The sequence below is a fragment of the Cuculus canorus genome, chromosome 36 (assembly GCF_017976375.1).
Source record: "Cuculus canorus isolate bCucCan1 chromosome 36, bCucCan1.pri, whole genome shotgun sequence".
Classification (NCBI taxonomy): domain Eukaryota; kingdom Metazoa; phylum Chordata; class Aves; order Cuculiformes; family Cuculidae; genus Cuculus; species Cuculus canorus.
Genome location: NC_071436.1, coordinates 207086 through 234800, shown reverse-complemented (window position 1 = coordinate 234800; position 27715 = coordinate 207086). Strand labels below are relative to the sequence as shown.

Here is a 27715-nt window from a genome sequence, read left to right as displayed (position 1 = left end):
AGCTCTAAGGAGAAGATCTGAGGAGGTCTGAGGAGCTCTAAGGAGAAGCTCTGAGGAGGTCGGAGAAGCTCTGAGGAGGTCTGAGGAGCTCTAAGGAGAAGCTCTGAGGAGGTCTGAGGAGCTCTAAGGAGAAGCTCTGAGGAGGTCTGAGGAGCTCTAAGGAGAAGCTCTGAGGAGGTCTGAGGAGCTCTGAGGAGGTCTGAGGAGCTCTAAGGAGAAGATCTGAGGAGGTCGGAGAAGATCTAAGGAGGTCTGAGGAGGTCTGAGGAGCTCTCTGGAGCTCTCTGGAGGTTGGAGAAGCTCTAAGGAGGCCTGAGGAGCTCTAAGGAGGAGCTCTGAGGAGGTCTGAGGAGCTCTCTGGAGCTCTAAGGAGGTCTGAGGAGCTCTAAGGAGAAGATCTGAGGAGGTCGGAGAAGATCTAAGGAGGTCTGAGGAGCTCTAAGGAGAAGATCTGAGGAGGTCGGAGAAGATCTAAGGAGGTCTGAGGAGGTCTGAGGAGCTCTCTGGAGCTCTCTGGAGGTCGGAGAAGCTCTGAGGAGCTCTGAGGAGGTCTGAGGAGCTCTGAGGAGGTCGAGGTCCCCCTGGAGGGTGGGGTCCCGGGGGTGGTGGTCAGATGGCGATGCTCTCCTGGACGCAGGCCGGGTCCAGGTAGGGGTAGGGCAGCTCCAGCCCTTCGTTGCGTCTGCGGATGCGCTGGGAGATGGCGGCCAAGCGGCGCCGGAAGTCCTCCACCAGGAGCCGCGCGGCCGTTCCCGTGAAGGGCTCCGGGGAACGCGACCCCAACGGGTGCTGCGGGGGGGACACGGGGTCAGGGGGGGCCACCAGGACCTCTGGGGGTCATGGAGGTCATGGGGTCCCACCAGGACCTATGGAGGTCATGGGGGGCCACCAGGAGCTATGGGGGTCATGGGGGGCCACCAGGAGCTATGGAGCTCATGGAGCTCATGGGGGGCCACCAGGAACTCTGGAGCTCATGGGGGGCCACCAGGAACTATGGAGCTCATGGAGGTCATGGGGGGCCACCAGGACCTCTGGAGCTCATGGGGGGCCACCAGGAACTATGGAGCTCATGGAGGTCATGGGGGGCCACCAGGAACTATGGAGGTCATGGGGGGCCACCAGGAACTATGGAGCTCATGGAGGTCATGGGGGGCCACCAGGACCTCTGGAGCTCATGGGTGGCCACCAGGAACTATGGAGCTCATGGAGGTCATGGGGTCCCACCAGGACCTCTGGAGGTCATGAGGTGCCCTCTTGGACACATGGAGGTTATGGGGTCCCACCAGGACTTCTGGGGCTCATGGAGCTCATGGGGGGCCACCAGGACCTCTGGAGCTCATGGGGGGCCACCAGGAACTCTGGAGCTCATGGGGGGCCACCAGGACCTCTGGAGCTCATGGGGGGCCACCAGGAACTATGGAGCTCATGGAGGTCATGAGGTCCCACCAGGACTCCTGGAGGTCATGGGGGGCCACCAGGACCTCTGGAGCTCATGGGGGGCCACCAGGAACTCTGGAGCTCATGGGGGGCCACCAGGACCTCTGGAGCTCATGGGGGGCCACCAGGAACTATGGAGCTCATGGAGGTCATGAGGTCCCACCAGGACTCCTGGAGCTCATGGGGGGCCACCAGGAACTCTGGAACTCATGGGGGGCCACCAGGAACTCTGGAGCTCATGGAGGTCATGGGGTCCCACCAGGACTAATGGGGCTCATGGAGGTCATGAGGTCCCACCAGGACCTCTGGAGGTCGTGAGGTGCCCACTTGGACACATGGAGGTCATGGGGTCCCACCAGGACTAATGGAGGTCATGGAGGTCATGAGGGGCCACCAGGACTTCTGGAGGTCATGAGGTGCCCACATGGACACATGGAGGTCATGGGGTCCCACCAGGACCTCTGGAGCTCATGGAGGTCATGGGGGGCCACCAGGACCTCTGGAGCTCATGAGGTGCCCTCTTGGACACATGAAGGTCATGGGGTCCCACCAGGACTCCTGGAGGTCATGAGGTGCCCTCTTGGACACATGGAGGTCATGGGGTCCCACCAGGACTAATGGAGGTCATGGAGGTCATGGGGGGCCACCAGGAACTCTGGAGCTCATGGAGGTCATGGGGTCCCACCAGGACCTCTGGAGGTCATGAGGTGCCCCCTTGGACACATGGAGGTCATGGGGTCCCACCAGGACTTCTGGGGCTCATGGAGCTCATGGGGTCCCACCAGGACCTCTGGAGGTCATGAGGTGCCCCCTTGGACACATGAAGGTCATGGGGTCCCACCAGGACTTCTGGGGCTCATGGAGGTCATGGGGGGCCACCAGGACCTCTGGAGGTCATGAGGTGCCCTCTTGGACACATGGAGGTCATGGAGTCCCACCAGGACTCCTGGGGCTCATGGAGGTCATGGGGGGCCACCAGGACCTCTGGAGGTCATGAGGTGCCCCCTTGGGCACATGAAGGTCATGGGGTCCCACCAGGACTTCTGGGGCTCATGGAGGTCATGAGGGGCCACCAGGACTCCTGAAGGTCATGAGGTGCCCACATGGACACATGGAGGTCATGGGGTCCCACCAGGACCTCTGGAGCTCATGGAGGTCATGGGGGGCCACCAGGACCTATGGAGCTCATGGGGGGCCACCAGGACCTATGGAGCTCATGGAGGTCATGGGGTCCCACCAGGACCTCTGGAGGTCATGAGGTGCCCACATGGACACATGGAGGTCATGGGGTCCCACCAGGACTAATGGGGCTCATGGAGCTCATGGGGGGCCACCAGGACCTCTGGAGCTCATGGGGGGCCACCAGGACCTATGGAGCTCATGGAGGTCATGGGGGGCCACCAGGACCTCTGGAGCTCATGGGGGGCCACCAGGAACTATGGAGCTCATGGGGGGCCACCAGGAGCTATGGAGCTCATGGGGGGCCACCAGGAACTATGGAGCTCATGGGGGGCCACCAGGACCTCTGGAGCTCATGGGGGGCCACCAGGAGCTATGGATCTCATGGGGGGCCACCAGGAGCTATGGATCTCATGGGGGGCCACCAGGACCTATGGAGCTCATGGGGGGCCACCAGGACCTCTGGAGCTCATGGGGGGCCACCAGGAGCTATGGAGGTCATGGGGGGCCACCAGGACCTCTGGAGGTCATGAGGTGCCCCCTTGGACACATGGAGCTCATGGAGGTCATGGGGTCCCACCAGGACCTCTGGAGGTCATGAGGTGCCCACATGGACACATGGAGGTCATGGGGTCCCACCAGGACTAATGGGGCTCATGGAGCTCATGGGGGGCCACCAGGACCTCTGGAGCTCATGGGGGGCCACCAGGACCTATGGAGCTCATGGAGGTCATGGGGGGCCACCAGGACCTCTGGAGCTCATGGGGGGCCACCAGGAACTATGGAGCTCATGGGGGGCCACCAGGAGCTATGGAGCTCATGGGGGGCCACCAGGAACTATGGAGCTCATGGGGGGCCACCAGGACCTCTGGAGCTCATGGGGGGCCACCAGGAGCTATGGATCTCATGGGGGGCCACCAGGAGCTATGGATCTCATGGGGGGCCACCAGGACCTATGGAGCTCATGGGGGGCCACCAGGACCTCTGGAGCTCATGGGGGGCCACCAGGAGCTATGGAGGTCATGGGGGGCCACCAGGACCTCTGGAGGTCATGAGGTGCCCCCTTGGACACATGGAGCTCATGGAGGTCCCACCAGGACTTCTGGGGTTCCTGAAGGTCATGAGGGGCCGCTTGGACACATGGAGGTCATGGGGGGCCACCAGGACCTCTGGAGGTCATGAGGTGCCCACATGGATACATGGAGGTCATGGGGTCCCACCAGGACTTCCGGGGCTCATGGAGGTCATGAGGTGTCCACTTGGACACATGGAGGTCATTGGGTCCCACCAGGACTTCTGAAGGTCATAGAGGTCATGGGGTCCCACCAGGACCTCTGGAGGTCATGAGGTGTCCACTTGGACACATGGAGGTCATGGAGTCCCACCAGGACTCCTGGGGCTCATGGAGGTCATGGGGGGCCACCAGGAACTCTGGAGCTCATGGAGCTCATGGGGGACCACCAGGAGCTATGGAACTCATGGAGGTCATGGGGGGCCACCAGGACTCCTGAAGCTCATGAGGTGCCCTCTTGGGCACATGGAGGTCATGGGGTCCCACCAGGACCTCTGGAGCTCATGAGGTGTCCCCATGGACACATGGAGGTCATGAGGTCCCACCAGGACTTCTGGGGCTCATGGAGGTCATGGGGTCCCAATAGGACCTCTGGAGGTCATGAGGTGCCCTCTTGGACACATGGAGCTCATGGGGTCCCACCAGAACCTCTGGAGCTCATGAAGGTCATGGGGTCCCACCAGGACCTCTGGAGGTCATGAGGTGCCCACATGGACACATGAAGGTCATGGGGTCCCACCAGGACTCCTGGAGGTCATGAGGTGCCCTCTTGGACACATGGAGGTCATGGGGTCCCACCAGGACTAATGGAGGTCATGGAGGTCATGGGGTCCCACCAGGACTTCTGGGGCTCATGGAGGTCATGGGGTCCCAATAGGACCTCTGGAGCTCATGAGGTGCCCACATGGACACATGGAGGTCATGGGGTCCCACCAGGACCTCTGGAGCTCATGAGGTGCCCTCTTGGACACATGGTGGTGATGGAGTCCCACCAGGATTCCTGGATCTTCTGAAGGTCACGAGGTGCCCCTTTGGAGCCCCGGAGCTCCTGGAGGTCCCCCCCCGAGGTTCCTGGAGGTCCTCCCCCGCGGTGGGGGTTTCTCCTCACCGGTTCTCCTCCCTCGTAGCTGACGACGCTGAGCAGCGCCAGAAGAGCGGCGGTGGCTTCGGGCGTTGGGAGACTCTCCAGGAAGAGCTCCATGGTGGCCTCTTCCTTGGACGCCGGCGGAGGTCTCCTCAGCGTCCCCGGGGTGTTGGGCATCCACGCGGCGTAGTCGTACTGCGGGGACAACCGCCACCGCCTCCGACGTCACCGCGGGGCCACCCCATCCCACCACGACCCACCAGGAACCACCAGGAACCACCAGAACCCACCAGGAACCACCAGGAACCACCAGGAACCACCAGGAACCCATCAGATCCCACCAGGAACCACCAGGAACCCACCAGGAACCACCAGAAACCCATCAGATCCCACCAGGAACCCACCAGGAACCACCAGGAACCACCAGGAGATCCCACCACGACCCACCAGGACCAACCACGTCCCACCGGATCCCACCAGGAACCACCAGAACCCACCAGGAACCACCAGGAGATCCCACCAGGACCCACCAGGACCCACCAGGACCCACCAGGAACCACCAGGAACCCACCAGAACCCACCAGGAACCACCAGGAACCACCAGGACCCAACAGATCCCACCAGGACCCACCAGGACCCACCACGACCCACCACGACCCACCAGGAACCACCAGGAACCACCATGACCCACCAGGACCAACCATGTCCCACTGGATCCCACCAGGAACCACCAGGAGATCCCACCAGGACCCACCAGGACCAACCATGTCCCACCGGATCCCACCAGGAACCACCAGAACCCACCAGAACCCACCAGGAGATCCCACCAGGACCCATGAAATCCCACCAGGAACCACCAGATCCCACCAGGACCCACCAGGAACCACCAGGAGATCCCACCAGGAACCACCAGGAACCACCAGAACCCACCAGGAACCCACCAGGACCCACCAGGAACCACCAGGAACCACCAGGAACCCACCAGGAACCACCAGATCCCACCGGATCCCACCAGGAACCACCAGAACCCACCAGGAACCCACCAGGAACCACCAGGACCCATCAAATCCCACCAGGAACCACCAGGAACCACCAGAACCCACCAGGGACCACCAGGAGATCCCACCAGGACCCATCAGGAACCACCAGGAACCCACCAGGAACCACCAGGAACCACCAGAACCCACCAGGAACCACCAGGAACCACCAGGAACCCATCAGATCCCACCAGGAACCACCAGGAACCCACCAGGAACCACCAGGAACCACCAGGAACCACCAGGAACCCATCAGATCCCACCAGGAACCACCAGGAACCCACCAGGAACCCACCAGGAACCACCAGGAACCAACAGAACCCACCAGGAACCACCAGGAGATCCCACCAGGACCCACCAGGACCAACCACGTCCCACCACGACCCACCAGGAACCACCAGGAACCACCATGACCCACCAGGACCAACCATGTCCCACTGGATCCCACCAGGAACCACCAGGAACCACCAGGAGATCCCACCACGACCCACCAGGACCAACCACGTCCCACCGGATCCCACCAGGAACCACCAGAACCCACCAGGAACCACCAGGAGATCCCACCAGGACCCACCAGGACCCACCAGGACCCACCAGGGACCACCAGGAACCACCAGGAGATCCCACCACGTCCCACCCGATCCCACCACGACCCACCAGGAACCCACCAGGAACCCACCAGGAACCCACCAGAACCCACCAGGACCCATCAGATCCCACCCGATCCCACCAGGAACCACCAGAACCCACCAGGGACCACCAGGAGATCCCACCAGATCCCATCAGGAACCACCAGAACCCATCAGATCCCACCAGGACCCACCAGAACCCACCAGGAGATCCCACCAGGACCCATCAGATCCCACCAGGAACCACCAGGACCCAACAGGACCCACCAGGAGATCCCACCAGGACCCACCAGGACCCACCAGAACCCACCAGGACCCACCAGATCCCACCAGGAGATCCCACCAGGAGATCCCACCAGGGCTGGAGAACACCTCCAAGCCCTCAGTGGCCACCAGAGAAGGTCGGTGGTCACCGTGGAGGCCCATATGGACACTTGGAGGTCCTCCATGTCCCACATCTCCTTCAGTCCCACCAGAAATGGAGACATCTCCAGGTCTTTTATGACCACCAAAGGGGTCACCTGAGTCCCACCAGAGATGGAGACACCTCCAGGTCCTCGGTGGCCACCAGAGAAGGTCGGTGGCCACCGTGGAGCCCCACCTGCCCACTGTTGACGGCGGCGTGACGGGCGGAGCAGCAGAAGATGACCATCGTGAGGAACTTCACCAACTCGGGACGAGAGCGGAGCTTCGAGGGGAAACCTGAGGGGAGAAGAAGGTGGTGGGACCTCATCCAGGGGGGACCTTCAGCTCCAGGAGAACCCACCCGGGACCTCCAATGGGGTGGAGACCAAGAGGAGATCCATCCCACGTCCTCACCACCACCATGAGGTGACCCCAATGGTGACCACATCCATCCCACGTCCTCACCACCACCATGAGGTGACCCCAATGGTGACCACATCCATCCCACGTCCTCACCACCACCAGGAGGTGACCCCAATGGTGACCACATCCATCCCACGTCCTCACCACCACCATGAGGTGACCCCAATGGTGACCACATCCATCCCACGTCCTCACCACCACCATGAGGTGACCATAATGGGGACCACATCCATCCCACGTCCTCACCACCACCAGGAGGTGACCATGAGGTCCCGTACCGGTCTTCTCGTTGCCGAGGACGCCGTAGGTGAAGATGTCACCAACCCAGAGCTGAAGCTCCTCATCTTCGGCCACGTCATTGTCCTCCAGGTAGTAGAGGGCCACCACCCCCGCCACGAAGCTGGAGGTCACCACCATCATCTTCTCCTCCTTCTCCCCATCCTCACGTCCACCACCTCCATCTTCTCCTCCTCCTTCTCCCCATCCTCACGTCCACCACCTCCATCTTCTCCTCCTTCTCCCCATCCTCACGTCCCACCACCTCCATCTTCTCCTCCTCCTTCTCCCCATCCTCACGTCCACCACCTCCATCTTCTCCTCCTCCTTCTCCCCATCCTCACGTCCACCACCTCCATCTTCTCCTCCTCCTCCTTCTCCCCATCCTCACGTCCACCATCTCCATCTCCTCCTCCTCCTCCTTCTCCCCATCCTCACGTCCACCACCTCCATCTTCTCCTCCTCCTCCTTCTCCCCATCCTCACGTCCACCACCTCCATCTTCTCCTCCTCCTTCTCCCCATCCTCACGTCCACCACCTCCATCTTCTCCTCCTCCTTCTCCCCATCCTCACGTCCCACCACCTCCATCTTCTCCTCCTCCTCCTTCTCCCCATCCTCACGTCCACCACCTCCATCTTCTCCTCCTCCTCCTTCTCCCCATCCTCACGTCCACCACCTCCATCTTCTCCTCCTCCTTCTCCCCATCCTCACGTCCCACCACCTCCATCTTCTCCTCCTCCTTCTCCCCATCCTCACGTCCACCACCTCCATCTTCTCCTCCTTCTCCCCATCCTCACGTCCCACCACCTCCATCTTCTCCTCCTTCTTCTCCCCATCCTCACGTCCCACCACCTCCATCTTCTCCTCCTTCTTCTCCCCATCCTCACGTCCACCACCTCCATCTTCTCCTCCTCCTTCTCCCCATCCTCACGTCCACCACCTCCATCTTCTCCTCCTCCTTCTCCCCATCCTCACGTCCACCACCTCCATCTTCTCCTCCTTCTCCCCATCCTCACGTCCACCACCTCCATCTTCTCCTCCTTCTCCCCATCCTCACGTCCACCACCTCCATCTTCTCCTCCTTCTTCTCCCCATCCTCACGTCCACCACCTCCATCTTCTCCTCCTTCTTCTCCCCATCCTCACGTCCACCACCTCCATCTTCTCCTCCTTCTTCTCCCCATCCTCACGTCCACCACCTCCATCTTCTCCTCCTCCTTCTCCCCATCCTCACGTCCCACCACCTCCATCTTCTCCTCCTCCTCCTTCTCCCCATCCTCACGTCCACCACCTCCATCTTCTCCTCCTCCTTCTCCCCATCCTCACGTCCCACCACCTCCATCTTCTCCTCCTCCTTCTCCCCATCCTCACGTCCACCACCTCCATCTTCTCCTCCTCCTTCTCCCCATCCTCACGTCCACCACCTCCATCTTCTCCTCCTCCTCCTTCTCCCCATCCTCACGTCCACCATCTCCATCTCCTCCTCCTTCTCCCCATCCTCACGTCCACCACCTCCATCTTCTCCTCCTCCTCCTTCTCCCCATCCTCACGTCCACCACCTCCATCTTCTCCTCCTCCTTCTCCCCATCCTCACGTCCACCACCTCCATCTTCTCCTCCTCCTCCTTCTCCCCATCCTCACGTCCCACCACCTCCATCTTCTCCTCCTCCTTCTCCCCATCCTCACGTCCACCACCTCCATCTTCTCCTCCTTCTCCCCATCCTCACGTCCACCACCTCCATCTTCTCCTCCTCCTCCTCCCCATCCTCACGTCCCACCACCTCCATCTTCTCCTCCTCCTCCTTCTCCCCATCCTCACGTCCACCACCTCCATCTTCTCCTCCTTCTCCCCATCCTCACGTCCACCACCTCCATCTTCTCCTCCTTCTTCTCCCCATCCTCACGTCCACCACCTCCATCTTCTCCTTCTCCCCATCCTCACGTCCACCACCTCCATCTCCTCCTCCTTCTTCTCCCCATCCTCACGTCCACCACCTCCATCTTCTCCTCCTCCTTCTCCCCATCCTCACGTCCACCACCTCCATCTTCTCCTCCTTCTCCCCATCCTCACGTCCACCACCTCCATCTTCTCCTCCTCCTTCTCCCCATCCTCACGTCCACCACCTCCATCTTCTCCTCCTCCTTCTCCCCATCCTCACGTCCACCACCTCCATCTTCTCCTCCTCCTTCTCCCCATCCTCACGTCCACCACCTCCATCTTCTCCTCCTTCTTCTCCCCATCCTCACGTCCACCACCTCCATCTTCTCCTCCTTCTCCCCATCCTCACGTCCACCACCTCCATCTTCTCCTCCTCCTTCTCCCCATCCTCACGTCCACCACCTCCATCTCCTTCTCCTCCTTCTCCCCATCCTCACGTCCCACCACCTCCATCTTCTCCTCCTCCTCCACCCCATGATGTCCACTGTCCCCTCACGGACCTCTCGATGGTGGCCCAGAGCTCCAGAGCGTCGTCGCCATAGTGGTAGTTGGGGACGTCGAGGACGTCGCGGTCCTTCAGGTCCTCAGGGACGCACAGCTCCGTGTAGGTCAACGCCGACGTCCCGCGAGCCACCAGCTCCAACGTCCCCTCGCGTCCCACCGCGGTGGCCTTGGCGCGAGAGCCACGACAGCCTTGACCTCAACCCACCCACACGGCCCCACCACCCAGAGGCCCAAAGGTCCATCCGTGGAGAGACGGAGGCCACCAGGAGGGCCCAGAGGCCACCAGGAGGACCTAAAGGTCCATCATGGAGACCCACAGGTCCAACCATGGAGATCCAGAGGCCACCAGGAGGACCCAAAGGTCCATTATGGAGATCCAGAGGTCCATCATGGAGATCCAGAGGCCACCATGGAGACCCAAAGGTCCATCATGGAGACCCAGAGGCCACCAGGAGGACCTAAAGGTCCATCATGGAGATCCAGAGGCCACCAGGAGGACCTAAAGGTCCATCCATGGAGATCCAGAGGCCACCAGGAGGACCTAAAGGTCCATCCGTGGAGAGCCAGAGGCCACCAGGAGGACCTAAAGGTCCATCCGTGGAGAGCCAGAGGCCACCAGGAGGTGCCAGAGGCCACCATGGAGACCCAAAGGTCCAACCATGGAGATCCAGAGGCCACCAGGAAGACCCAAAGGTCCATCATGGAGATCCAGAGGCCACCAGGAGGACCTAAAGGTCCATCCGTGGAGAGCCAGAGGCCACCAGGAGGACCTAAAGGTCCATTATGGAGATCCAGAGGCCACCAGGAGGACCTAAAGGTCCATCCATGGAGATCCAGAGGCCACCAGGAGGACCTAAAGGTCCATTATGGAGATCCAGAGGCCACCAGGAGGTCCCAGAGGCCACCAGGAGGACCCAAAAGTCCATCATGGAGACCCACAGGTCCATCCATGGAGATCCAGAGGCCACCAGGAGGACCCAAAGGTCCATCATGGAGACCCACAGGTCCAACCATGGAGATCCAGAGGCCACCAGGAGGACCTAAAGGTCCATCATGGAGACCCAAACGTCCATCCATGGAGATCCAGAGGCCACCAGGAGGACCCAAAGGTCCATTATGGAAATCCAGAGGCCACCAGGAGGACCTAAAGGTCCATTATGGAGACCCAAAGGTCCATCCATGGAGATCCAGAGGCCACCATGAAGACCTAAAGGTCCATTATGGAGATCCAGAGGCCACCAGGAGGACCCAAAGGTCCATTATGGAGGTCCAGAGGCCACCAGGAGGACCCAAAGGTCCATCCATGGAGATCCAGAGGCCACCAGGAGGACCCAAAGGTCCATCATGGAGATCCAGAGGCCACCAGGAGGTCCCAAAGGCCACCAGGAAGACCCAAAGGTCCATCCATGGACATCCAGAGGCCACCAGGAGGACCTAAAGGACCATTATGGAGATCCAGAGGCCACCAGGAGGTCCTAAAGGTCCATTATGGAGACCCAAAGGTCCATCCATGGAGAGCCAGAGGCCACCAGGAGGTTCCAGAGGCCACCAGGAGGTCCCAGATGCCACCATGGAGACCCAAAGGTCCATCATGGAGATCCAGAGGCCACCAGGAAGACCCAAAGGTCCATCATGGAGATCCAGAGGCCACCAGGAGGACCTAAAGATCCAACCATGGACATCCAGAGGCCACCGGGAGGACCTAAGGGTCCATTATGGAGATCCAGAGGCCACCATGGAGGACCTAAAGGTCCATTATGGAGATCCAGAGGCCACCAGGAGGACCCAAAGGTCCATTATGGAGATCCAGAGGCCACCAGGAGGTCCTAAAGGTCCACCATGGAGACCCAAAGGTTCATCCATGGACATCCAGAGGCCACCAGGAGGTCCCAGATGCCACCAGGAGGACCCAAACGTCCATCCATGGAGACCCAAAGGTCCAACCATGGAGATCCAGAGGCCACCAGGAGGACCTAAAGGTCCATTCATGGAGATCCAGAGGCCACCAGGAGGACCCAAAGGTCCATTATGGAGATCCAGAGGCCACCAGGAGGTCCCAGAGGCCACCAGGAGGTCCAAGCTGTCCCCGCCGTGTCCCACCCAGGAGCCGCCATTGTCTTCTGACCTGATCGATGATCCCACCGGGACGGAGGAGGGACTCTCGAGCCAAAATGTTGATGTGGAACGTGAAACGGCAGTGGGGGAGCAGCAACTGAGGAGGAGAAGGTGGAGAACGTGGAGAACGTGGAGAACGTGGAGGAGGTGGAGAACGTGGAGAAGGTGGAGATGGTGGAGATGGTGGAGGAGATGGAGATGGTGGAGATGGTGGAGATGGTGGAGATGGTGGAGATGGTGGAGATGGTGGAGGTGGTGGAGAAGGTGGAGATGGTGGAGATGGTGGAGAAGGTGGAGATGGTGGAGATGGTGGAGATGGTGGAGATGGTGGAGATGGTGGAGGTGGTGGAGGAGGTGGAGAAGGTGGAGATGGTGGAGAAGGTGGAGAAGGTGGAGATGGTGGAGAAGGTGGAGAAGGTGGAGATGGTGGAGATGGTGGAGGAGGTGGAGAAGGTGGAGATGGTGGAGGTGGTGGAGAAGGTGGAGAAGGTGGAGATGGTGGAGAAGGTGGAGATGGTGGAGGTGGTGGAGAAGGTGGAGATGGTGGAGAAGGTGGAGATGGTGGAGAAGGTGGAGATGGTGGAGATGGTGGAGATGGTGGAGATGGTGGAGAAGGGGGAGATGGTGGAGATGGTGGAGAAGGGGGAGATGGTGGAGATGGTGGAGATGGTGGAGATGGTGGAGATGGTGGAGATGGTGGAGATGGTGGAGATGGTGGAGAAGGTGGAGAAGGTGGAGATGGTGGAGATGGTGGAGATGGTGGAGATGGTGGAGAAGGTGGAGATGGTGGAGATGGTGGAGATGGTGGAGAAGGTGGAGATGGTGGAGAAGGTGGAGATGGTGGAGGTGGTGGAGAAGGTGGAGATGGTGGAGATGGTGGAGAAGGGGGAGATGGTGGAGAAGGTGGAGATGGTGGAGAAGGTGGAGGTGGTGGAGAAGGTGGAGAAGGTGGAGATGGTGGAGAAGGTGGAGATGGTGGAGGTGGTGGAGAAGGTGGAGATGGTGGAGAAGGTGGAGGTGGTGGAGAAGGTGGAGAAGGTGGAGATGGTGGAGAAGGTGGAGATGGTGGAGAAGGTGGAGATGGTGGAGATGGTGGAGGAGGTGGAGATGGTGGAGGTGGTGGAGAAGGTGGAGATGATAGAGAAGGTGGAGAAGATGGTGGAGAGGGTGGAGAAGGTGGAGATGGTGGAGATGGTGGAGGAGGTGGAGATGGTGGAGGTGGTGGAGAAGGTGGAGATGATAGAGAAGGTGGAGAAGATGGTGGAGATGGTGGAGAAGGTACCTGGGAGACGGGATGTCCTCCGGGCAGGCGGTGAGTGGCCACGACGAAGGTCTCGGCCAAGAAGTGGCTCTGCAGGAGGTGCGTTTGGACCTCGTGGAGGACAAAGTTTGCGGAGCGGACCCAGAGCTTCGCCAGAGGCCACCCGGGGTCCTCGGGGACAAAGATGGGACTGTCCTCGCCCGGAACCTGGGACAGCTGAGGGGACACCACCAGCAGGGGGAGAACGTTGAGAGGTGGAGAACATCGAGGAGAAATGGAGAACGTTGAGAGGTGGAGAACGTTGAGAGGTGGAGAACATTGAGGAGAAATGGAGAACGTTGAGGAGAAATGGAGAACATTGAGAGGTGGAGAACGTTGAGAGGTGGAGAACGTTGAGGAGAAATGGAGAACGTTGAGAGGTGGAGAACGTTGAGGAGAAATGGAGAACGTTGAGAGGTGGAGAACGTTGAGAGGTGGAGAACGTTGAGGAGAAATGGAGAACGTTGAGAGGTGGAGAACGTTGAGGAGAAATGGAGAACGTTGAGAGGTGGAGAACGTTGAGAGGTGGAGAACGTTGAGGAGAAATGGAGAACATTGAGAGGTGGAGAACGTTGAGGAGAAATGGAGAACATTGAGGAGATGGAGAAGATGGAGGAGAAGATGGAGGAGAAGATGGAGGAGGAGATGGAGGAGAAGATGGAGGAGAAGATGGAGGAGGAGATGGAGGAGAAGATGGAGGAGGAGATGGAGGAGAAGATGGAGGAGAAGGCGGTGGTGGTGTTGGGTCTGACCTGGATGGCGATGGGGCGGAGGCGCTGTTGGGGACAGAGCCAAAGGAGACACAGAGGCGCCGCCAAGAATTGGGGTTCCCCCGCGATGGTCCCCGTGGAGAGACCCGAGAGGCGCTCGTAGTCCACCAGGAAGAGGCGTCCACCCTGGAAAGAAAGGCTCAGGGGGACCCCAAAACCCAATGGGGGACCCCAAAAGCCAACAGAGGACCTCAAAAACCCAATGGAGGACCTCAAAACCCCAATGGAGGACCTCAAAAACTCAATGGAGGACCTCAAAACTCAATGGGGGACCTCAAAAACCCAATGGAGGACCTCAAAACTCAATGGGGGACCTCAAAAACCCAATGGGGGACCTCAAAACTCAATGGAGGACCTCAAAAACCCAATGGAGGACCTCAAAAGTCAATGGGGGACCTCAAAACCCAATGGGGGACCTCAAAAACTCAATGGAGGACCTCAAAAGCCAATGGGGGACCTCAAAAACTCAATGGGGGACCTCAAAACTCAATGGAGGACCTCAAAACCCAATGAGGGACCTCAAAACTCAATGGGGGCCTCAAAACCCAATGGGGGACCTCAAAAACCCAATGGGGGACCTCAAAACCCAATGGAGGACCTCAAAACCCAATGGGGGACCTCAAAAACTCAATGGGGGACCTCAAAACTCAATGGAGGACCTCAAAACTCAATGGGGGACCTCAAAAACCCAATGGGGGACCTCAAAACTCAATGGGGGACCTCAAAAGCCAATGGGGGACCTCAAAACTCAATGGGGGACCTCAAAACCCAATGGGGGACCTCAAAAACCCAATGGAGGACCTCAAAACTCAATGGGGGACCTCAAAAACCCAATGGGGGACCTCAAAACTCAATGGGGGACCTCAAAACCCAATGGGGGACCTCAAAACTCAATGGAGGACCTCAAAAACCCAATGGGGGACCTCAAAAACTCAATGGGGGACCTCAAAAACTCAATGGGGGACCTCAAAAACCCAATGGAGGACCTCAAAAGCCAATGGAGGACCTCAAAAGCCAATGGGGGACCTCAAAACTCAATGGGGGACCTCAAAAGCCAATGGGGGACCTCAAAGCTCAATGGAGGACCTCAAAAACCCAATGGAGGACCTCAAAACTCAATGGAGGACCTCAAAACTCAATGGGGGACCTCAAAACTCAATGGGGGACCTCAAAAACTCAATGGAGGACCTCAAAAGCCAATGGGGGACCTCAAAAACTCAATGGGGGACCTCAAAACTTAATGGAGGACCTCAAAAGCCAATGGGGGACCTCAAAACCCAATGGAGGACCTCAAAAACTCAATGGGGGACCTCAAAACCAAATGGGGGACCTCAAAAACCAATGGGGGACCTCAAAAGTCCAATGGGGACCTCAAAACCCAATGGAGGACCTCAAAAACCCAATGGAGGACCTCAAAACTCAATGGGGGACCTCAAAACTCAATGGAGGACCTCAAAAACCCAATGGGGGACCTCAAAAGCCAATGGAGGACCTCAAAAACTCAATGGGGGACCTCAAAAGCCCAATGGGGGACCTCAAAAACTCAACGGAGGACCTCAAAACTCAATGGAGGACCTCAAAACCCAATGGAGGACCTCAAAACTCAATGGGGGACCTCAAAAACTCAATGGGGGACCTCAAAACTCAATGGGGGACCTCAAAAACCCAATGGGGGACCTCAAAACGCAATGGGGGACCTCAAAACCCAATGGAGGACCTCAAAAACCCAAGAGGGGACCTCAAAACTCAATGGGGGACCTCAAAACTTAATGGAGGACCTCAAAAGCCAATGGGGGACCTCAAAACTCAATGGAGGACCTCAAAAACCCAATGGGGGACCTCAAAACTCAATGGGGGACCTCAAAACTCAATGGAGGACCTCAAAACTCAATGGGGGACCTCAAAACTCAATGGGGGACCTCAAAAGCCCAATGGAGGACCTCAAAAACCCAATGGAGGACCTCAAAAACCAATGGAGGACCTCAAAACTCAATGGGGGACCTCAAAACTCAATGGAGGACCTCAAAAACTCAATGGGGGACCTCAAAACTCAATGGAGGACCTCAAAACTCAACGGGGGACCTCAAAAGCCAATGGGGGACCTCAAAAACTCAATGGATGACCTCAAAAACCCAATGGGGGACCTCAAAACCCAATGGGGGACCTCAAAAACTCAATGGGGGACCTCAAAACTCAATGGAGGACCTCAAAAACCAATGGAGGACCTCAAAACTCAACGGGGGACCTCAAAACTCAATGGGGGACCTCAAAAACCAATGGGGGACCTCAAAAACCCAATGGGGGACCTCAAAACTTAATGGAGGACCTCAAAAGCCAATGGAGGACCTCAAAAACTCAATGGGGGACCTCAAAACGCAATGGGGGACCTCAAAACTCAATGGGGGACCTCAAAAGCCAATGGAGGACCTCAAAACTCAATGAGGGACCTCAAAAACTCAATGGGGGACCTCAAAAACCAATGGGGGACCTCAAAACTCAATGAGGGACCTCAAAACTCAATGGAGGACCTCAAAAACCAATGGGGGACCTCAAAACTCAATGGGGGACCTCAAAATCCAATGGGGGACCTCAAAAACTCAATGGAGGACCTCAAAAACTCATTGGGGACCTCAAAACCCAATGGAGGACCCCAAAACTCAATGGGGGACCTCAAAACTCAATGGGGGACCTCAAAAGCCAATGGGGGACCTCAAAACCCAATGGAGGACCTCAAGGGACCCCCAATTCTTGGGATCCCCCAAACCTTGAGGTCCTCTCATCCCCCCAAACCCAGGAACCCCCAAACGTTGAGGGAGCCCCAAACCTTGAGGAACCCCAAAACCCCTTCCCAGCCTCCAGGGTCCCCCCAAACCTTGAGGGACCCCCAAACCTTGAGGTCCTCCCACCCCATCATGAACCCCTGTGCCCCCCCAAACCCCTGGGAACCCCCAAACCTTAAGGGAACCCCAAAACCTTGAGGACCTTTCCACCCCATCATGGACTCCAGGGTGCCCCCAAAACCTGCGAACCCCCAAACTCTGTGTCCCCCCAAACCTTGAGGAACCCCAAACCCCTTAAGGAACCCCTAAAGTTCTTGGGGTGCCCCCCCTCCCCCCAGGGGTGGATTTTGGGGTGCACCTCCATCTCTCGGCTCAGGCAGCTGTGGGGGCCCAGGCTGGGGGCCACCATTTGGGGGGTGACGGGGAAGTTGGGGGGCAGTCGGCGGCAGCGGCGCAGCAACACGGGGTTCACCCCACACAGGTACTGCGCCCCAAAAAACTCATCCTCAGCCCAGTGACGAACCACATACTCTGGGGGGGGGAGAAAAACAGCCTGAACCCCCAAACCTGCAGCGTGGGGGGACCCCCCCCAAATCATAGGGACACCCCGAAATCATAGGGACACCCCGAAATTATAAGGACACCCCGAAATTATAGGGATAGCCCCTAAATCATAGGGACACCCCGAAATCATAGGGATTCCCCTTAAATCATGGGGATCGCCCCTAAATCATAGGGACACCCCCAAATCATAAGGACACCCCTAAATCATAGGGACACCCCCGAAATCATAGGGACACCCCGAAATCATAGGGATTGCCCTTAAATCATAGGGACACCCCTAAATCATAGGGATACCCCTAAATCATAGGGACACCCCGAAATCATAGGGACACCCCGAAATCATAGGGATTGCCCTTAAATCATAGGGACACCCCTAAATCATAGGGATACCCCTAAACCATAGGGATCGCCCCTAAATCATAGGGACACCCCGAAATCATAAGGACACCCCTAAATCATAGGGATCGCCCCTAAATCATAGGGACACCCCTAAATCATAGGGATCGCCCCTAAATCATAAGGACACCCCTAAATGATAGGGATACCCCTAAATCATAGGGATCCCCCCTAAATCATAGGGACACCCCCAAATCATAGGGACACCCCTAAATCATAGGGATCGCCCTTAAATCATAGGGATCACCCCCAAATCATAAGGACACCCCTAAATTATAGGGATTCCCCCAAATCATAGGGACACCCCTAAATCATAGGGATCGCCCCTAAACCATAGGGACACCCCTAAATCATGGGGATCGCCCCTAAATCATAAGGACACCCCCAAATCATAGGGACACCCCCAAATCATAGGGATCGCCTCTAAATCATAGGGATCGCCCCTAAATCATAGGGATCCCCCAAACCATAGGGATCCCCCAAACTATAGGACCCCCCCCGCCCCCTCTCCTCTTTTTGGGGTCCCCCTCTTTGGGGGTCACCAACCGCTAATGGGGGTCCCGGGGTCCCCAAGAGCTTCATAGATGTCATCGAGGCTTCGCCACGAACCCCCAAAACGGAAACAGCGGAGCCGGAGGCGAATCTGCCTGAGGGGATATTGGGGGGACATTGGGGGACATTGGGGATATTGGGGGATATTGGGGGGATATTGGGGGATATTGGGGGATATTGGGGGATATTGGGGGGATATGGGGGGATATTGGGGGGATATTGGGGGACATTGGGGGATATTGAGGGGATATTGGGGGGATATTGGGGGATATTGGGGGACATTGGGGGATATTGGGGGATATTGAGGGGATATTGGGGGATATTGGGGGATATTGAGGGGATATTGGGGGGATATTGGGGGATATTGGGGGATATTGAGGGGATATTGGGGGGATATTGGGGGATATTGGGGGACATTGGGGGATATTGAGGGGATATTGGGGGGATATTGGGGGATATTGGGGGACATTGGGGGATATTGAGGGGATATTGGGGGGATATTGGGGGATATTGGGGGGACATTGGGGGACATTGGGGGATATTGGGGGGATATTGGGGGATATTGGGGGGACATTGGGGGACATTGGGGGATATTGGGGGGATATTGGGGGATATTGGGGGGACATTGGGGGACATTGGGGGATATTGGGGGATATTGGGGGGATATTGGGGGACATTGGGGGACATTGGGGGATATTGGGGGATATTGGGGGATATTGGGGGGACATTGGGGGATATTGGGTGATATTGGGGGGATATTGAGGGGATATTGGGGGATATTGGGGAATATTGGGGGATATTGGGGGGATATTGGGGGGACATTGGGGGATATTGGGGGACATTGGGGGATATTGAGGGGATATTGCGGGGATATTGGGGGATATTGGGGGATATTGGGGGGACATTGGGGGATATTGGGGGGATATTGGGGGACATTGGGGGATATTGGGGGATATTGAGGGGATATTGGGGGATATTGGGGGATATTGGGGGATATTGAGGGGACATTGGGGGATATTGGGGGATATTGAGGGGATATTGGGGGATATTGGGGGATATTGGGGGATATTGGGGGATATTGGGGGATATTGAGGGGACATTGGGGGATATTGGGGGATATTGAGGGGATATTGGGGGATATTGGGGGATATTGGGGGGATATTGGGGGATATTGGGGGATATTGAGGGGACATTGGGGGATATTGAGGGGATATTGGGGGATATTGGGGGACATTGGGGGGATATTGGGGGATATTGAGGGGATATTGGGGGATATTGGGGGACATTGGGGGGATATTGGGGGATATTGGGGGGCATTGGGGGATATTGGGGGATATTGGGGGGACATTGGGGGGATATTGGGGGGATATTGGGGGATATTGAGGGGATATTGGGGGATATTGGGGGGATATTGGGGGATATTGGGGGACATTGGGGGATATTGGGGGATATTGAGGGGATATTGGGGGATATTGGGGGACATTGGGGGGATATTGGGGGATATTGGGGGGCATTGGGGGATATTGGGGGATATTGGGGGGACATTGGGGGGATATTGGGGGGATATTGGGGGATATTGAGGGGATATTGGGGGATATTGGGGGGACATTGGGGGGATATTGGGGGGACATTGGGGGATATTGGGGGGATATTGGGGGATATTGAGGGGATATTGGGGGATATTGGGGGGATATTGGGGGATATTGGGGGGACATTGGGGGATATTGGGGCCGTTGGTGCCCTCCCAGTCCCCTCCCAGTCTTCCCAGTCCCCTCCTAGTCTCCTCCCAGTCCCCTCCCAGTGCTCCCAGTTCCCTCCCAGTCCCCTCCCAGTCCCCTCCCAGTTCCCTCCCAGTCCCCTCCCAGAGCTCCCAGTCCCCTCCCAGTCCCCTCCCAGTGCTCCCAGTCCCTCCCAGTCCCCTCCCAGTGCTCCCAGTCCCCTCCCAGTCCCCTCCCAGTGCTCCCAGTTCCCTCCCAGTCCCCTCCCAGTCCCCTCCCAGTGCTCCCAGTGCCCTCCCAGTCCCTCCCAGTCCCCTCCCAGTGCTCCCAGTGCTCCCAGTCCCCTCCCAGTCCCCTCCCAGTGCCCTCCCAGTGCTCCCAGTCCCCTCCCAGTGCTCCCAGTTCCCTCCCATTGCCCTCCCAGTCCCCTCCCAGTGCTCCCATTGCCCTCCCAGTGCCCTCCCAGTGCTCCCAGTTCCCTCCCAGTCCCCCCAGTCGCACTGACGCGGCGGCAGCGCGGGCTCCGATGCCAGCCTGGTGCTCCAGGGGAAAGGCCAAACTGGGAGACAGCGGCTCGGGGGGTACTGGGAGCACTGGGAGCACTGGTGGTGAGGCCGAGGGCGGTACTGGGAGCACTGGGGAGGGCACTGGTGGCACTGGTGGCACTGGGGGGGGCCCCGGGCAGAGGGTGGGGGGCAACGCCCGCAGCCGCCACGGCCACCCCGGGGCGTAGGGCTCCCACCTGCCACACCAGTAACACCAGTAAGGACCAGTAACACCAGTAACACCAGTCACACCAGTCACACCAGTGCTCCCAGTGCCCTCCCAGTGCTCCCAGTCCATCCCAGTTCCCTCCCAGTCCCCAGAGCCACACCACGGCCACCCCGGGGCGTAGGGCTCCCACCTGCCACACCAGTAACACCAGTAAGGACCAGTAACACCAGTAACACCACTCACACCAGTCACACCAGTGCTCCCAGTGCCCTCCCAGTGCTCTCAGTGCCCTCCCAGTGCTCCCAGTGCTCCCAGTCCCCTCCCAGTGCCATCTCAGTCCCCTCCCAGTCCCCTCCCAGTCCCCTCCCAGTCCCCTCCCAGTGCCCTCCCAGTGCTCCCAGTCCCCTCCCAGTCCCCTCCCAGTGCTCCCAGTCCCCTCCCAGTGCCATCTCAGTCCCCTCCCAGTCCCCTCCCAGTGCCCTCCCAGTGCCCTCCCAGTGCTCCCAGTGCCCTCCCAGTGCCCTCCCAGTCCCGCCCAGTCCCCTCCCAGTGCTACCAGTGCCCTCCCAGTGCTCCCAGTCCCTTCCCAGTATTCCCAGTCCCCTCCCAGTGCCGTCCCAGTCCCCTCCCAGTCTTCCCAGTGCCCTCCCAGTGCCCTCCCAGTGCTCCCAGTCCCCTCCCAGTCCCCTCCCAGTCCCCTCCCAGGGCTCCCAGTCCCCTCCCAGTGCCCTCCCAGTGCCCTCCCAGTGTTCCCAGTACTATCCCGGTGCTCCCAGTCACCTCCCAGTCTTCCCAGTGCCCTCCCAGGCCCCTCCCAGGCCCCTCCCAGCGCCCTCCCAGTGCTCCCAGTGCCCTCCCAGTCCCCTCCCAGTCCCCTCCCAGTGCCCTCCCAGTGCTCCCAGTCCCCTCCCAGTATTCCCAGTGCCCTCCCAGTTCCCTCCCAGTCCCCTCCCAGTGCCCTCCCAGTGCTCCCAGTCCCCTCCCAGTATTCTCAGTGCCCTCCCAGTCCCCTCCCAGTGCCGTCCCAGTGCCCTCCCAGTGCTCCCAGCCCCTCCCAGTCCCCTCCCAGTGCCCTCCCAGTGCCCTCCCAGTGCCCTCCCAGTGCTCCCAGCCCCTCCCAGTCCCCTCCCAGTGCCCTCCCAGTCCCCTCCCAGTCCCCCCCAGTGCCCTCCCAGTGCCGTCCCAGTGCTCCCAGTCCGTACTGGAAGAGCTCCTCCCGCTCTCTCCTCTCGTTCAGGCGCTGCTGCAGTAACTGCGGCTCCAGAGACACCTCCCGGGGGGGGCGCGCTGGGGGGACCCCGCGACACCCATTGGGGGACCCCGGGGGGGACCCCTGGGGACACCCACCCACCCCCAATGGCCCCCCAATGGCCCCCAATGTCCCCCCAATGTCCCCCCAATGTCCCCCCAATGTCCCCCAATATCCCCCAATGTCCCCCAATATCCCCCCAATATCCCCCCAATATCCCCCCAATGTCCCCCAATGTCCCCCCAATATCCCCCAATGTCCCCCCAATATCCCCCCAATGTCCCCCAATGTCCCCCAATATCCCCCCAATGTCCCCCCAATATCCCCCAATGGCCCCCAATATCCCCCCAATATCCCCCAATGTCCCCCCAATATCCCCTCAATATCCCCCAATGTCCCCCAATATCCCCCCAATGTCCCCCCAATATCCCCCCAATGTCCCCCAATATCCCCCAATATCCCCCCAATATCCCCCCAATATCCCCCAATATCCCCCAATATCCCCTCAATGTCCCCCAATATCCCCCAATATCCCCCAATATCCCCTCAATGTCCCCCAATATCCCCCAATGTCCCTCAATATCCCCCCAATGTCCCTCAATATCCCCCCAATATCCCCCAATATCCCCCCAATATCCCCCCAATATCCCCCAATATCCCCCAATATCCCCCCAATATCCCCCAATATCCCCCAATATCCCCTCAATGTCCCCCAATATCCCCCAATGTCCCTCAATATCCCCCCAATATCCCCCAATATCCCCCCAATATCCCCCAATGTCCCCCAATATCCCCCCAATGTCCCCCAATGTCCCCCAATATCCCCCAATATCCCCCAATGTCCCCCAATATCCCCCCAATGTCCCCCAATGTCCCCCAATGTCCCCCCAATGTCCCCCAATATCCCCCAATATCCCCCAATGTCCCCCAATATCCCCCCAATGTCCCCCAATATCCCCCAATGTCCCCCAATGTCCCCCAATATCCCCCCAATGTCCCCCAATGTCCCCCAATGTCCCCCCAATGTCCCCCCAATATCCCCCAATGTCCCCCAATGTCCCCCAATATCCCCCCAATATCCCCCAATGTCCCCCAATATCCCCCATATCTCCCAATATCCCCTCAATATCCCCCAATATCCCCCAATATCCCCTCAATGTCCCCCCAATATCCCCCCAATATTCCCCAATGTCCCCCAATATCCCCCCAATGTCCCCCAATATCCCCCAATATCCCCCCAATATCCCCCAATATCCCCCAATGTCCCCCAATATCCCCTCAATATCCCCCCAATATCCCCCAATATCCCCCAATATCCCCCCAATATCCCCCAATGTCCCCCAATATCCCCCCAATGTCCCCCAATATCCTCCCAATATCCCCCCAATATCCCCCAATATCCCCCAATGTCCCCCAATGTCCCCCAATGTCCTCAATGTCCCCAATATCCCCATTGTCCCCAATGTCCCCAATGTCCCCAATGTCCTCAATATCCCCAATATCCCCCATTGTCCCCAATGTCCCCCAATGTCCCCCAATATCCCCACTGTCCCCATTGTCCCCATTGTCCCCAATATCCCCAATGTCCCCATTGTCCCCAATGTCCCCAATATCCCCCAATATCCCCCAATGTCCCCATTGTCCCCAATGTCCCCCAATATCCCCATTGTCCCCAATGTCCCCAATGTCCCCATTGTCCCCATTGTCCCCAATATCCCCAATATCCCCATTGTCCCCATTGTCCCCAATATCCCCAATATCCCCATTGTCCCCAATGTCCCCACTGTCCCCCATTGTCCCCAATGTCCCCCAATGTCCCCCAATATCCCCACTGTCCCCATTGTCCCCATTGTCCCCAATATCCCCAATGTCCCCATTGTCCCCAATGTCCCCAATATCCCCCAATATCCCCCAATGTCCCCATTGTCCCCAATGTCCCCCAATATCCCCATTGTCCCCAATGTCCCCAATGTCGCCATTGTCCCCATTGTCCCCAATATCCCCAATATCCCCATTGTCCCCAATGTCCCCACTGTCCCCCATTGTCCCCCAATGTCCCCAATATCCCCATTGTCCCCAATGTCCCCAATGTCCCCAATATCCCCAATATCCCCAATGTCCCCAATGTCCCCATTGTCCCCAATGTCCCCATTGTCCCCATTGTCCCCAATGTCCCCAATATCCCCAATGTCCCCAATGTCCCCATTGTCCCCAATATCCCCAATGTCCCCATTGTCCCCATTGTCCCCATTGTCCCCAATGTCCCCAATATCCCCAATGTCCCCAATGTCCCCAATGTCCCCAATGTCCCCCAATATCCCCATTGTCCCCAATGTCCCCAATATCCCCATTGTCCCCAATGTCCCCATTGTCCCCAATGTCCCCGATGTCCCCATACCTGTCCCCTCCCGCAGGTCGAGGCCACCGCTCTCCAGCCACCGGTGACAGGGGAAGGTGGCCGTCGGGGTGTCCCCATCGCTGTCCCCATCGCTGTCCCCGTAAGGTCCGGTGACGGTGACCTTCTCACAGAGCCACCGGTCGGGGACAAGGGACACCAGGGGCTCCTTCCAGAGCCGGAGCAGCTGCAGCGTCCCCAGAGCCCGCGGGGACGTCACCTCGGCCACCACCGTCTGGGGGGACACCGCCTGTCACCCCCAATGTCACCCATTGTCCCCCCATTGTCACCCATTGTCAACCAGTGTCCCCCCTTTGTCACCCATTGTCACCCATTGTCCCCCCATTGTCCCCCCTTTGTCACCCATTGTCCCCCCTTTGTGTTCCCTTTGTGTCCCCATTGTCTCCCATTGACCCCATTGTCCCCCCTTTGTGTCCCCAATTGTCCCCTATTGTCCCCATTGTCCCCATTGTCCCCCATTGTCCCCCCTTTGTGTCCCCCATTGTCCCCCCTTTGTCCCCCATTGTCCCCTTTTGTGTCCCCCATTGTCCCCATTGTTCTCCATTGTCCCCATTGTCCCCCCTTTGTGTCCCCCATTGTCCCCCATTGTCAACCACTGTCCCCCATTGTCCCCATTGTCCCCCCTTTGTGTCCCCTATTGTCCCCCATTGTCCCCCATTGTCCCCATTGTCCCCCATTGTCTCCCTTTGTGTCCCCCATTGTCTCCATTGTCCCCCATTGTCCCCCATTGTCCCCCATTGTCCCCCCTTTGTGTCCCCCATTGTACCCCATTGTCCCCCTTTGTGTCCCATTGTCCCCCTTTGTCCCCCATTGTCCCCCATTGTCTCCCATAGTCCCCATTGTCCCCATTGTCCCCCATTGTCCCCATTGTCCCCTCTTTGTGTCCCCATTGTTCTCCATTGTCCCCCATTGTCCCCCCTTTGTGTCCCCCATTGTCCCCCATTGTCCCCCCTTTGCGTCCCCTATTGTCCCCCATTGTCCCCATTGTCCCCATTGTCCCCCTTTGTGTCCCCCATTGTCCCCCATTGTCCCCATTGTCCCCCATTGTCCCCATTGTCCCCTCTTTGTGTCCCCATTGTTCTCCATTGTCCCCTATTGTCCCCCCTTTGTGTCCCCCATTGTCCCCATTGTCCCCCATTGTCACCCCCTTTGTCACCCATTGTCCCCCCTTTGTCCCCCATTGTCCCCTTTTGTGTCCCCCATTGTCCCCATTGTTCTCCATTGTCCCCATTGTCCCCCCTTTGTGTCCCCCATTGTCCCCCATTGTCAACCACTGTCCCCCATTGTCCCCATTGTCCCCCCTTTGTGTCCCCTATTGTCCCCCATTGTCCCCCATTGTCCCCATTGTCCCCCATTGTCTCCCTTTGTGTCCCCCATTGTCTCCATTGTCCCCCATTGTCCCCCATTGTCCCCCATTGTCCCCCCTTTGTGTCCCCCATTGTACCCCATTGTCCCCCTTTGTGTCCCCCATTGTCCCCCATTGTCCCCCATTGTCCCCCTTTGTGTCCCCCATTGTCCCCATTGTCCCCCTTTGTGTCCCCCCTTCGTGTCCCCTATTGTCCCCATTGTCTCCCATTGTCACCCACTGTCCCCCTTTGTGTCCCCCATTGTCCCCCATTGTCCCCCTTTGTCCCCCATTGTCCCCTCTGTCCCCTCCCCAGTGCTCCTCCAGTCCACCCAGTTCCCCCCCGCCCCATCCCAGTGCCTCCCAGTTCCCCTCCACTCCAGTCCCAGTCCCTCCCAGTGCCTCCCAGTGCCCCTCCAGCCTCCCAGTTCCCCCTCCCAGTGCCTCCCAGTTTCCCCCAGTGCCCCCCAGTGCCTCCCAGTCCCCCTCCCAGTGCCCCCCAGTGCCCCCCAGTGCCCCCCAGTGCCTCCCAGTGCCTCCCAGTGCCCCTCCAGCCTCCCAGTTCCCCCTCCCAGTGCTCCCAGTGCCCCTCCAGCCTCCCAGTTCCCCCTCCCAGTGCCTCCCAGTGCCTCCCAGTGCCTCCCAGTTCCCCCTCCCAGTGCCTCCCAGTGCCTCCCAGTGCCTCCCAGTGCCCCTCCAGCCTCCCAGTTCCCCTTCCCAGTGCTCCCAGTCCTCCTCCAGCCTCCCAGTGCCTCCCGGTTCCCCCTCCCAGTGCCTCCCAGTGCCGCTCCAGGCTCCCAGTTCCCCCTCCCAGTGCCTCCCAGTGCCCCTCCAGCCTCCCAGTTCCCCCTCCCAGTGCCTCCCAGTGCCTTCCAGTGCCCCTCCAGCCTCCCAGTTCCCCCTCCCAGTACCTCCCAGTTCCCCCTCCCAGTACCTCCCAGTGCCCCTCCAGCCTCCCAGTCCCCCTTACCAGTACCTCCCAGTGCCCCCCAGTGCCTCCCAGTGCCCCCCAGTGCCTCCCAGTCCCCCTCCCAGTGCCTCCCAGTTCCCCCTCCCAGTGCCTCCCAGTGCCTCCCAGTTCCCCCTCCCAGCACCTCCCAGTGCCCCTCCAGCCTCCCAGTTCCCCCTCCCAGTGCCTCCCAGTGCCCCCCAGTGCCCCCCAGTGCCTCCCAGTCCCCCTCCCAGTGCCTCCCAGTGCCTCCCAGTGCCTCCCAGTGCCCCCCAGTCCCCCTCCCAGTGCCCCCCAGTGCCCCCCAGTGACCCCCAGTGCCCCTCCCAGTGCTCCCAGTGCCCCCCAGTGCTCCCAGTTGACTCACGGTGCCGGCCCGCAGGCGGTGTTGGGGCCACCGCAGGTGACAGGGGTGGCTTTGGCCTCGGGTGCCCCTCAGGGTGAGGGTGACGGACGCCAACGTCCCCGACCCCCACTGCGACCCCGTCCGCACCCGCACGCGGTACCGAGCGCCCACCCCCACGGCCCCACCGACGCCTTTGGGGTCCTCTTCAGCCCCACCGACGCCTTTGGGGTCCTCTTGGGTTCCACCACGGCCTTTGGGGTCCTCTTGGGTCCCTCCAGAGCCTTTGAGGGTCTTCAGGTCCTCTTGGGTCCCACCACGGCCTTTGAGGTCCTCTTGAGTTCCACCACGGCCTTTGGGGTTCTCTTGGGTCCCACCATGGCCTTTGGGGTCCTCTTGGGTTCCACCAGAGCTTTTGGGGTCCTCTTGGGTTCCACCACGGCCTTTGGGGTCCTCTTGGGTTCCACCAGAGCTTTTGGGGTCCTCCTCGGCCCCACCACGGCCTTTGGGGTCCTCCTG

General features: G+C 59.2%; 1 protein-coding gene across 1 annotated transcript; it reads right to left on the bottom strand.

Annotated features, from left to right (window-relative positions):
- Positions 1-538: 538 nt before the first annotated feature.
- LOC128849956 (polyunsaturated fatty acid lipoxygenase ALOX15B-like) lies at positions 539-27715 on the bottom strand (the record flags this gene model as incomplete). The annotated part of the gene is made up of 14 exons (XM_054052697.1): positions 539-789; positions 4797-4967; positions 7040-7140; positions 7545-7666; positions 9982-10151; positions 12111-12197; positions 13383-13577; positions 14153-14296; positions 17309-17481; positions 18457-18557; positions 20686-20922; positions 22097-22181; positions 24542-24773; positions 27221-27715. Coding segments are annotated over 14 exons (2493 nt in total), but the record flags the coding sequence as incomplete, so codon positions are not given.